The sequence below is a fragment of the Pelophylax lessonae genome (assembly GCF_965119305.1).
Source record: "Pelophylax lessonae genome assembly, chromosome: 13".
In the NCBI taxonomy this organism is placed as follows: Eukaryota; Metazoa; Chordata; class Amphibia; order Anura; family Ranidae; genus Pelophylax; species Pelophylax lessonae.
Genome location: NC_138780.1, coordinates 190,501,639 through 190,515,107, shown reverse-complemented (window position 1 = coordinate 190,515,107; position 13,469 = coordinate 190,501,639). Strand labels below are relative to the sequence as shown.

The 13,469-nt window shown below is 45.1% G+C and overlaps 1 protein-coding gene across 1 annotated transcript in view; it reads left to right on the top strand.

The window, feature by feature from the left end:
• The window catches only part of NRDE2 (NRDE-2, necessary for RNA interference, domain containing), a 75,916-nt gene that overhangs the window by 33,933 nt on the left and 28,514 nt on the right, over positions 1–13,469 (top strand). Inside the window, exons 6-7 of the mRNA XM_082242784.1 lie at positions 1,545–1,950; positions 7,240–7,373. Of these exons, the coding sequence (XP_082098910.1) occupies positions 1,545–1,950; positions 7,240–7,373 (540 nt within the window). The remainder of the gene's footprint in view (positions 1–1,544; positions 1,951–7,239; positions 7,374–13,469) is intronic.

The window sequence follows — 13,469 nt, the reverse complement described above, 5'->3', positions numbered from 1 at the left end:
AGACATAGGAGAACATGCCGGGGAGACCTAGGAGAACATGCCGGGGAGACCTAGGAGAACATGGTGGGGAGACATAGGAGAACATGGTGGGGAGACCTAGGGGAACATGCCGGGGAGACCTAGGGGAACATGCCGGGGAGACCTAGGAGAACATGCCGGGGGAGACATAGGAGAACATGCCGGGGAGACATAGGAGAACATGCCGGGGAGACATAGGAGAACATGCCGGGGAGACATAGGAGGACATGCCGGGGGAGACATAGGAGGACATGCCGGGGGAGACCTAGGAGAACATGCCGGGGGAGACCTAGGAGAACATGCCGGGGAGACCTAGGAGAACATGCCGGGGAGACCTAGGAGAACATGCCGGGGGAGACATGGGAGAACATGCCGGGGGAGACATGGGAGAACATGCCGGGGGAGACATGGGAGAACATGCCGGGGGAGACATGGGAGAACATGCCGGGGGAGACATAGGGGAACATGCCGGGGAGACATATGGGAACATGCCGGGGAGACATATGGGAACATGCCGGGGAGACATATGGGAACATGCCGGGGAGACATAGAACATGCCGGGGAGACACATAAATCTTTTCCCTTAGTTAGTAGACGAGATAACTTTTGCGCAAACAAATCAAAATACACTTATTGAGATTTTTTTTTACTAGAAATATGTAGGATACAAATTGGCCTAAAAAGATGAAAAATTTTGATTTTTTAAATTGGGAATGTTATTAAGCAGAAAGTAAAAAAAATATAATATATATTTTTTTTTCCAGAATTGTCGCTCTTTTTTGTATATAGCGCAAAAAAAAAATGCAGAGGTGATCAAATACTACCAAAAGAACGTTCTATTTGTGGGAAAAAAAGGACATCAATTTTTATTTGGGTACAGCATCTCATGACCGCGCAATTGTCAGTTAAAATACTGCAGTGCCGTATCGCAAAAAATGGCCTGGTCATTAAGGGGGGGAAGTCCTTCCAGTCCAGAAGTGGTGAAACTGCGTAAGGGGTTCTTTACTGTCAGAGCAGTAAGGATGTGGAGCTCCCTTCCACAGTTGGTGGTGTCAGCAGGGATTGTCGAAAAGTTAAAAAAAAAAAACTTGTAGATGGGCATCTTAGAGAATGCAGTATACAGGGATATAGAAAATGGTACAGACCTAAATACTTACACCCACACTTATACAGGTTGAACTGATGGACTGGTGTCTTTATTCAGCCTTACCAACTACTGTATGTAAGAATACCTTGACTTTCCCGAGCTCTGTCTCTGTGAACAACTAACACTGGCTGATGAAACTTGGAAGAAGTGGTAAGGGGCTATTTTGGACTCAATTAGCACTAAAAAGGAGGGGGGGTGCAGGTGAAGATACCAAAATCAAGGTTATGGTGGCCCAAACCTCCACTAGATGTCAGCATACTACAAAACAATACCAACCTAATGAAGTTCAATACAACACAACAGCAAAGCGAGGATAAAAATGATCACAAAGAGTTTTGGATATAAATCATTATGCTGTGATGTTTGTATTTCTTTAAAGGACGAGTTGTTGGCACAGCCCAGCATGTACTCCACCTGCGAGGGAGAGGTGGACAGCTATCGCATGTCTTTCAAACTGGTCCTGGAGAAGAAGCTGTCTATCCTGGACAGAGCCATCGAGAGCAATCCGGGCAGCACGGAGCTGAAGTTGGCGCGGTTGCGGCTGTGCGCTGAGTTCTGGGAGGCCCCCGCACTGCTGAAGGAGTGGCAGAAGCTGGTCTTTCTACACCCCAATGACCCGCAGCTCTGGCAGAAATATCTTCTCTTCTCTCAGAGTCATTTCAGCACCTTCTCCATCTCCAAAGTGATCGCCGTCTACGGAAAATGTCTCTCCACCCTCGCCGCCATACAAGATGGCAGCATGCTGTCTCACCCGGCTGTGCCGGGCACTGAGCACTTCATGTTTGGTGAGTAGACTTTCTTACATAGCAGGCAGCCACCAGGGGAATACAAGCTAAATAAATCTATACCACAGACTAGCTCCACTCCGAGACAATTCTGACATTTCTCCCATACATGGAAAAAATTAGCTTTTTGTTCTTTTGCTAGAAAATTACTTAGAACCCCCAAGCATTATATATTTTTTTTAAGCAGAGAAAGAGTTGCTCTCAACGACGACCCTGATTTTGGTGCCACATCCCATACAAAAATAGCAAAGAGGTTGGTTCCCCTAGTGGTGGGACTTTACAGGCACTCCAAATGAGGAGTGCCTGTAAAGTCCCACCACTAGGGGAACCAACCTCTTTGCTATTTTTTTAAGCAGAGACCCTTTTTTGGATCAACTTTATTGCTATCACAAGGGATGAACAATATTCCTTGTAATAGCAGGGTCCATACAGGTACTCTTTATGGAGAGATCTGGGATCCATTAGACCCCAAATCTCTCCTCTGACCTCCAAAGCCTCTGATCAAATGGCTTGTTTACATGAGACCGAAACTGAAAGTGACAAAATCCTTTCTGAAGTCACACAATGGTAAGAACAACATCCGTTCCTCTCACTGTCTGGGGAAGCCATTGCTGTCGGCCCCGTCCTTACCCAGGCTCCCTGATCGAGCTGGAGAGCTCAGTAAAGGTGGAAGGTGGGGTGTAGGGTGGGCGGGGGGGGGGGGGTGGGGTACAGCCTCCCCCTGCCTGTAAAAGTAATCCAGTGGCTCTATAGCTGCTTGGATCATTTTTACTAGAAAACAGAATTGCCAGCTGAAAAAAATACGGCCTAAGGGATGGGACGTGCTTAATAACTGAACTCTAGGCAATCAACGAAATACACAAATGGAATACATACAGTGTGTATACACACAGACACACACTAGACAGACAACTACAGACAGGCAGACACACACACATGCAGACGGGCAGACACACACACAGACGGGCAGACAAGCAGACACACACAGGCAGACAAGCAGACACACACAGGCAGACAAGCAGACACACACAGGCAGACAAGCAGACACACACAGGCAGACAAGCAGACACACACAGGCAGACACACACACACACAGACGGGCAGACAAGCAGACACACACAGGCAGACAAGCAGACACACACAGGCAGACACACACACACACAGACGGGCAGACAAGCAGACACACACAGGCAGACACACACAGACGGGCAGACAAGCAGACACACAGACGGGCAGACAAGCAGACACACAGACGGGCAGACACACAGACACACAGACGGGCAGACACACACACACACAGACGGGCAGACACACACACACACACACAGACAGGCAGGCAGACACACACACACACACGGGCAGACACAGACAGACAGACAGACAGGCAGGCAGACACACACACACGGGCATACACACAAACAGACAGGCAGGCAGACACACACACACACACACACACACAGACAGGCACACACACACACAGACAGGCAGACACACACACACACACACAGGCAGACACACACCGACAGGCAGACACACACACACACAGGCACACACACACAGACCTCCAGACACACACACACAGGCACACACACACAGACCTCCAGACGCACACACACACAGGCACCCAATGACACCAATGATGGGGCACTATTCTTCCCAATGACACCAATGATGGGATACAATCACTCCCTCTAAAACAAACGATGGGGCATTTTTTTTTCCCCACAGACGTCAGGACCTTTCCACTCCTATTGGCCACAGTCCGGCCCCCCTAAAGTTTAGAAAGTTTGGAGACCCCTGATCTAAATGGATCTTTCCTTATATCTGCTCCTCTCTATATCAGTACCAGGTTTCTGTGCGCTATATGTGGACACACACTGCCCTCTAGAGTCGGAATATAAGAAATACATCCCATTTACAGGAAAGCAAGAGTAAGGAATACGTGTGCTGTGATTTCTGGTCTCTCCTTATAAAAAAAATGCTAACTGCCTGGCTGACCCTTTAGTTTTCAGTGCTTTCTCTGTTGCTGATCAGGAGTTCTTACCCACAAAGAGCGTAAGCAGTATTAACCACTTGAAGACCAGGCCTTTTCTGGCACTTTTTGTTTACAAGTTTAAACCCAGTATTTTCTGCTAGGAAATTACCTATAGCCCCCAAACATTATATATATATATATATATATATATATATATATATATATATATATATATATATATATATATATATATATATATAATATAATATAATTTTTTTTTTTTAGCAGAGACCCTAGGGAATAAATTGACGATTGTTGCAATTTTTTGTTGCACGGTTTTTGCGCAGCAGTTTTTCAAGCGCATTTTAAAAAAATAAATCTCTCGTTGCTTCTGAAAGGGTTCCAGCGGCTTATGAGCTGCTTGGAACGGTTTCAGAAGAAAGCCAGCCACCGGCTGTATAACACAATACCGGGATTTTGGATGATTTCTTCAGCCGTAATCCCGGTAAACCACTTGCAAACCGCAACGTATATATATGTATTGCGGTCGGCAAGTGATTAAACTGGAGCTAAAGGCAAAAAATTCTCACCTGTGCTCCAACAATCCAACACCCGAAGGGCCCTAGCCAGCCTGATATCTTCTCACTGGCTTCTTTCAGGGTGCCGGTCTCCAGCCATATTGATTGGCTGGTGCGGGATGACGTCACCCCCAGCCCATGTGTGGGAGTCGTTCATCTCAGAGCACTGGCACTGTGCCAGAAATGTAAATGTTAACCTGTACATTGCTCAGGGGATTGCAAATAGGCAGGTAAGTTTATCTGACTGCAGAAGAGGCTTTGCATGTCTGCTCTGCAATAAAGAGCCTATCTGTTTGCAGTTTTTTATTTTTTGCCTTTAGATCTTTTTTAACAGACCAAGCTGTCCAGCAAAAGTGGCAGTTAGAGGGCTGAGAGAAACCATTTCCCGCTGACATGGGTGCTTACAAGGATTAGCTTTTATTTATTCACATAAAACCTTTATCCCAAAAGGAGAGAAAAATGCTGTAACTGCAAAAAAGTGTTTGCTTTTAATTTGTTAATCAAGTTGGCAGTATCACCAGCTGAAAATAAATAAAGAAAACAAATGCAGCTATCACATTTTAAAGTGATCCTAAACTCAGGAGCGTGCATTCACTACAGTGCATCCGGAAAGTATTCACAGCGCTTCACTTTTTCCACGTTTTGTTATGTTACATCGTTATTCCAATATGGATTAAATTCATTATTTTCCTCAAAATTCTACAAACAATCCCCCATAATGACAATGTGAAAGAGGTTTGTTTGAAATCTTTGCAAATTTATTAAAAATAGAAAAATGAAAAAAAAAAATCTTATGTATATACAAGTATCATAGCCTTTGCTCATTACTTTGTTGAAGCATCTTTGGCACCAATTACAGCCTCAACTCTTTTTAACCACTTTGCCCCCTTCCTGACCAGGCCCTATTTTGCGATTCGGCACTGCGTTACTTTAACAGACAATTGCGCGGTCGTGCGGCGCTGTACCCAAATAAAATTGACGTCCTTTTTTCCCCACAAATAGTGCTTTCTTTTGGTGGTATTTGATCACCTGTGCGATTTTTTTTATTTTTTGCGCTATAAACAAAAAAAGAGCAACAATTTTTTAAAAAAGAAACAATATTTTTCACATTCTGCTATTTGACATTCTCAAAAAAAAAAAATTAAAAATCTAAATTTTTTAACATTTTAGTCCAATTTGTTTTCTGCTACCTATTTTTTGTAAAAAAAAAAAAATCGCAATAAGCGTATTTTGATTGGTTTGCGCAAAAGTTATTGCATCTACAAACTAGGGGAAAGATGTAATTTTTTATTTAATTTTACTAGTAATGGTGGCGATCTGCGTTTTTTTTTTTTTTTTTTTTTTTTTTTTGCGGGACTGCGACATTGCAGTGGACAGATCGGACCCTTGACTGACTGACATTTTTGATACTTTTGGGGGGACCAGTGACATTACTACAGTAATCAGTGCTATAAATATACACTGTTACCGTAATAATGCAATTGGCAGGGAAGGGGTTGTTCAAGTGGTTAAATGTGAGCCTAGGGGAGGGTTTCTAACTGTGGGGGGGGGGGGGGGGGTGTGGCTTCTATAATGACCATAGAGACGTGGTCCTATATAGAAGGATCACAGGGGCTCTGTGATCATTCCAGGGAGAAGAACGGTCAGATGTGTTTACAACAGCTGACCGTTCTTCTCTCTCAGCGGGGAACGATCGCGGGTGTCAGGCGGCAATCAGAGCCGCCTGCCCCGTGCATCGGCTTCCCAGCTGCCGAGTAGGGGCGGGAGCGTGCCAGTGGCAAGGATGGGAAATGTCATTATAATGGGGGATTTTAATTATCCCAATATGAACCAGACTTCAGCTATGAGGAAAGACTACAAGCACTGAACTTATTCTCTCTGGAGAAGAGACATGATATCAATGTACAAATACTGTACTGGTGACCCTAGCATATAGATAGGGATGGATGGATATAGAGAGGGATGGAAGGAAGGATCTTGTATCTTAGTGCAGACTTCTGGGAAAATCTGTGAGCCAATCACACAAGCAGGAAATTATGTTTCTGGGGGTGTGGTCAGTATACATTCTGTGTACAGAACAGCTCCAGGCGGCCATATTTTATTGTATTTTCAGAAAATTGCAACAGCTGCAGATTGAAAAGTAAAGGTCATTTCTAATAACATTCAATTACAATATGATTTGTGTCACAATTGTATGCACTATATTGTTTTCTCTTTATTTGCAATTTTTTTTTCCCCACGAAAGTGAAGTTACCCTTTAACTCTCTGTGTGAGCTGCCCTGACAGCTAGACTACAGATCTCCGCTTCTCCCCGCTCCTCTCTGCCCCTCTCCACATGCATACATACATTTGTTTCCCAGTACAACAGTGATGCTGCCTCAACTCCCAAGAGCCTGTCCATACTCTATTTTGAAAATAAGCTCCTGGGAGATGTAGTTCTGGGGGTGTGCCGACATCATAAGTACCTGACCTCCTGGAAGCTGTCTCTGGAGAAATTTTACAACTGAAATCTGACTTGCTGCAGCTTCTAATGCACATTGTGAGAGGCTGACAGTGTGCAGTGAAATCAGAGTTAGCCATTTGAGTCCAGGAGAGGAGCCGGGACAACTGTGGGAAGGCTGGATGTCAGATTTACTAAAACTACAGTGTGTGGTGTGTAAATCCATACCTAATGAAATCATGTCATACACTTGCTTGCCTGTTGCTGATCACCCTTCCTGTTTCTGTGTCTGGTAGAGATCTTCCTCCAGCAGTGTCACTTCCTGCGGCAGGCTGGCCACTGCGAGAAGGCCGTGTCCTTGTTCCAGGCGCTCATCGACTTCACCTTCTTTAAGCCAGACAGTGTGAAGGACATGATCACCAAGGGGCAGGTAAGTACACGCTGTGCACTGATGCATCCTTATATCGTCTTTATTATGTCTTGGATTTGTCCTTAATCGCTTCTGGACCAGTTTTACCCTCTTAACCTCCCTGGCGGTATGATTATTTCCGATTTTAGGTGCTGAAAGCGGTACCGTTATTTTGCATGTTATTCTTAAGGATGAGCAGCCCAAACCAACTATTTACATATGATTTTTTTTTTTACTGTGCGTTCTTCTTTATAACATCTCGGGTATGATAAAGTTTGAAACACAAAATCAAAAATTATAATATAATAAATAAGTTAAAGTGTGTGTATATATGTGTATGTATGTATATGTATATGTGTGTGTGTGTATGTGTATATATATATATATATATATATATATATATATATATATATATATATATATATATATATATATATATATATATATATATATACATACTGTGTGTGTGTGTGTGTATATGTGTATATATATATATATATATATATATATATAATTTATGCAGCGCTTTACAACTTGAGGGTAGAAAGTACAAATACAATACACTTTAATACAGTAGGAATCAGAGGACCCTTCTCGTTAGAGCTTACAATCTAAGAGGGACGGTCAAGAGACACAACAGGTAATAACTGTGGGGGATGGGCTGATGGAGAAAATAAGAGCACAGTTGTTAGGTGGTTGGTATATATATATATATATATATATATATATATATATATATATATATATATATATATATATATAATATATATAGAGCGGGAGATTAGCTGAGCCTGGAGCGGAGATGTAACAAAGGTATTTCACATTCTAATCTAATACCCGACACTTCTGTGTACACTGCAGAGGGGAGGGGCTGAGATCCTCCTTTGACCGCTATGAGAGGAGAAAGACAGCAGAGCGGGAGATTAGCGGGGAGAGACCGGAGCAGCGATGTAATGAAGGTATTTCCCACTATTCTAATCTAATACCCGGCACTTCTGTGTACACTGCAGAGGGGGGCTGAGATCCCCCTCTGACAGCTATGAGAGGAGAAAACAGCAGAGCGGGAGATTAGGGAGGAGAGCCCGGAGCAGCGATGTAATGAAGGCATTTCCCACTATTCTATTACAAAAACACACACTGGACATTGTATAAAACACTAATAAAGTGGATTCTAGGATTTTAATGACCCTAAACTAGGTTCACATGGGATTCCTGGCAGGCAGGCAGGAAGGGAAGGGAAGGGAAGACCGTATATTACAGCTAAAAGACCTACCCTACATGTTCAGTACCAGATTTGTGTCAAAAATTTTCTTTATTTTTCAAAACTTTAAATGTACAAAATATCGGCCGATACCGATATTTTGGCCAATGCATATCGGTATCGGCCGATATTTTGTACATTTAAACGAAAAAGCGATATCGGTCGATCCCTACTGTATAGTAGTGCAGCATGCGGTAAGATTATCCCTGCGGCTTTTCCCCGTTATCAGGCTCCCAACAACGTATGTTGTAGAAATGAGAGGAGAGTGCTCATAGCGTAAAAAGTTTACATTTTATTTAAAATATAAAAATGAATACACTTACAAAATAAAAAGGTATGTTAGGCAGTATCATTTGTGGTGGACGCCGCGGCGGCGTGCGTTCCAACCCCTGGATGTGAAGTCACTCGTCTGTCCCCTGCACGGAGAATTTTGGGGATTAACAGGTGTTCCGTTCATCCGCATGGAGGCAGTCCCATTCATGTCAGTTAGGATCCAGAGGATACAGAATGGGACTGTCTACACGTGAATGCACTGAACACCTATGTATCCCTGCGTGGGTAAACATGGCCCTTGCATGGGTGTACGCTGTAGTACATTTGGTGAACAACGCCTCTGTCAAATGCAGCGATTCCAGGTGGTAGAACAGAAGACCCTACACTAGAGAGGGTTGGCTCCTTAGCTATGCACCCCATAGTAAACTCTGCTTCTTGTACATCCAGCAAAGGGTTAACTCGTCCTTCACCTCACTAATAAGAGGCTCCATTCTGTTGACAGGGGGGGGGGGGGGGGTGATTTAATGAAACGTCCAGCTTGTCTGGAACATCTTTGACATTTCGGAAATGATTGCAAAGCTGTGGACGGGCTTCACTCTTGTATACAAGTATCGGTATTATTTAAATTAAAAATAAACCCAGAAGAGTTTGGCGACAGCTTGAAACGAGGCAATTCTGTGCTGGGGCCGATCAGCGAGCAAATATTCCAAACCGTTTAATTAGAGACCAAGGCGCTGCATTGCCAGGATGACCCCGGAGGGCCCGGTTTGGTCTTTATTAATGCAGAAGTACAGAGAAGAGATAAATAGAAAGCTGAAGCACACATGAGATTTCCTTTACCTGCCAAAAGATTTGGGAGCCACATAAACTGTATGGCCAGAAGTACATTATATTACCAAAAGTATTGGGATGCCTGCCTTTACACGCACATGAACTTTTAATGGCATCCCAGTCTTTCTTCCGTAGGGTTCAATATTGAGTTGGCCCACCCTTTGCAGCTACAGTTGTGCTCATAAGTTTACACACCCTAGCAGAATTTATGAATTCTTGCCCATTTTTCAGAGAATATGAATAACACAAAAACTTTTCTTTCACTCATGGTTAGTGTTTGGCTGAAGCCATTTATTATAAGACTCCGTTCACACTGGGGCGAACAGGTCGCCTGACAGGTCGCTGTAGGTCGCCTGCCATACAGTAGCTGTGGACCCGTTCTAATAGGAGCGACACATGTCGCTCTGACTTAGAAAAAGGGTCCGGAGCTTATTTGGGGTGACCTGGAGCGACATGCATTGACTTCAATGATATAAAGTCCGTGCCGGCCGCTCCGAGGTCGCGGTGCGAGCTGCGCACCGCAACCTGTGAGGTCGCCCCGGCAAGTAGCGTCGCCCCAGTGTGAACGAGGTCTAAATCAACTGTGTTTACTGTTTTTAAATTATGACAACAGCAACTACCCAAATGACCCTGATCAAAAGTTTACACACCCCAGTTCTTAATACTGTGTATTGCCTCCTTTAACATCAATGACAGCTTGAAGTCTTTTGTGGTATTTGTGGATGAGGCTCATTATCGTCTCAGATGGTAAAGCTGCCCATTCTTCCTGGCAAAAAAGCCTCCAGTTCCTGTAAACCAGGGGTGTCCAAACTATGGCCGTCCAGCTGTTCAGGAACTACAATTCCCATCATGCCTAGTTATGTCTATGAATGTCAGAGATTTACAATGACTCATGGGAGTTGTAGTTCCTGAACAGCTGGAGGTCCATAGTTTGGACACCCCTGCTGTAAACTCTTGGGCTGTCTTACATGAACGGCACGTTGGAGATCTCCACAGAGTGGCTCAATGATATTGAGGTCAGGAGACTGAGATGGACACTCCAGAACCTTCACTTTATTCTGCTGTAGCCAATGACAGGTTGACTTGGCCTTGTGTTTAGGATCATTGTCATGTTGGAATGTCCAAGTAGGTCCCATGCGCAGCTTCCGGGCTGATGAATCCGAATTTTCCTCCAGTATATTTTGATAACATACTGCATTCATCTTTGCCATCAGTTCTAACCAAATTTCCTGTGCCTTTTGTAGTTCACACATCCCCAAAACATCAGCGATCCACCGGCGTGTTTCACAGTAGGTATAGTGTACCTTTCATCATAGGCCTTGTTGACTCCTCTCCAAATGTAGCATTTATGGTTGTGGCCAAAAAGCTCAACTTTGGTCTCATCACTCCAAATGTCTGAGGAAGGCGGATGTCTCAGGGTGTCGCCTGAGTGTCCAGAGAGTGCTGAGCTGATGGGATCCGGTGTGCCGAGAGCCTGCGGAGAGAGAGAGAGGGGTCCAGTCCCAGGAAAGCCTACACAGGTCGTAGGATTGCCCCTGGGGGTCTGCCTGAAGTCAGAGGGGACCACTCTGGAAGAGGTTCTGGGATCCAGTGTCAGCTAGCTGTAAAGGGGGCACCTAGGTTGAGGACCCTGAAGCTACAGAGGGGGTACATAGTCAGTCAGTGGACCCTGAAGAGTTCAAGGGGTCACCTGCAGTTTGGGCCCTGAATTGCACAGAGCGTGCCAGTTAAAGTGACAGTTATACAGAGTTCTACTATATACTACCTCAAAGCTGTGCCAGGCAGGGGAAAGTATTCAGTGACATTTATAGTACAACAGTGTCAGGAGTTCTGCAGTTCTCAGTCTTGGATCTTCTGGACTATCAGTCGAGTATTCAGCACTTCTTGTTCTACAGAGTGTTCTCAGTGTCAGTGAGCGTTGGCTGGCGCCGGCTGACGTCACAGAAGCGCCAACGGGCATTTCAGAAGTGAAGCCCCAATTATAATTAGTTAAGCCTCAAGGAGCATCCCACTCATTCCCTTCTCCCATCCCCTAATTCCAATAAAAAAACACAAACAAAGATGCCGGAGTTGTCGCTGCTTCAGTTGTCACACCCAGGGTCACAGCTCACATGGGCTGGAGAGGATTCCGGTACTAATGGCAGACCCACATCAGGCCATAGGCCTGGAAACCTTGCTACACTTGGATATCTTTTTATATCCCTTTCCTGTTTTATACAGTTCAACTACCTTTTCCTGCAGATCCCACAGACAATTCTTTTGCTTTCCCCATGACTCAGAATCCAGAAACGCCAGTGCAGAACTGGATGAAAGATGCAAGGGTCTGTCAGGAGTCCAGAAACTCATTGACCTTTTATACACACACACTAATTACAAGCAAACAGATCCTAGGTGAGGATGGTTACCTTTAACCACTTGCCTACTGTATATATACGGTGGCAGAGTGGCTCTCCCAGGCAAAACCACGTATAAATACGTCATTTGCCTGGGAGGAGATAGGGGGCGGCGTCAGCGGGGAAGCTGGCGCGTGTGTCAGGCAGCTCCGATTGCCGCCTGACATCGGCGATCTCTCCCTCTGACAGAGAAGGACAGATGGCTGATGTAAACACAGCCGTCCGTCCTTCTCCCTGCAATGATCACAGAGACTATGTGATTCTTCTATATAGGATCGCATGTCTCTGTGATCATCTCACAATCCCAACCCCCTCCAGGCCATTTTATGCGGCCCTCGCACCTCTCCTGTAGCTACAGGAGAGCTCCAGTCCTCCTCCAGGCCTTATACTTTCTGCTTTCCAGCAATGCCTCCAGCTTCTTTCCAGCAGCACCACAAGGTAAGGGAGGGGCACTGTGATGTAAGGGGGGGACTCAACTTCTGATGGTGGAGAGGCTCTTGACGTCTTATGTAAGGGTAGGGGATGCACTTGACATCTAGGCCTACAGATACAACCGGCCCTTTTGAGGGCAATCGTAATGCTGATGCGGCCCACGATTAAATTGAGTTTGACACCCCTGCCGTAGTTAGTAAATGCAATAACTTTTGCGGAAACCAATCAAAATACGCTTATTGTGATTTTTTTTTACCAGAAATATGTAGCAGTGGGACTGGAGACCCGGGCGAGCCACGGAAGGCGGCGGGAGGTGGGGGAGGCATCCCCTCCAGCTCCTTGTAATGACAGCTAATCGGCTTCTCGTGCTGAAATCAGTTGTTATTACAAGACAGCCGACCGTCGGCTATGGACGCCGGTACCGGGGTGGTGCCACTAGCACTTTCCCGAAATATTGGCAATATTGGTAACCTCAGGGGCCGATTCCGATATATCGGGGAAAGTGCACCAGCCCCCCGATATATCGGCTTTGCTGATAATTGGTCGATCCCTAGCCATAACTTTTTTTCCTCTTTCGTTCACTGACGGACACAGCTCCAGGTCTTCTTATGCTGCTCTCTCTTCAGGAGTAGGACTAGGCGGAAACAATTTTGGTTACGCCCCTGAGGCAGTCCCAGGGGATATACCATCACTTCTGCTGTAGGACTTCAGTTTTTTCTGCCTGGTCAGGAGTAAGGACCGGGCTCTCTGCTGGGATCTGCGGTCCTGGCATTCTTTCCTTTTTAAATGGAATTTTTTCACAAAGTTTTAGAAGGTGGATGTTTTTGCATCTTCGGATGCTGCGTTTGGCCGCAATGTTTTGCAGGCTGCGGTTGCAGAGGCTCCCGCCCCTTGAGGGTGTCATTTTTCCTGGTGGTGAGCTCCAGT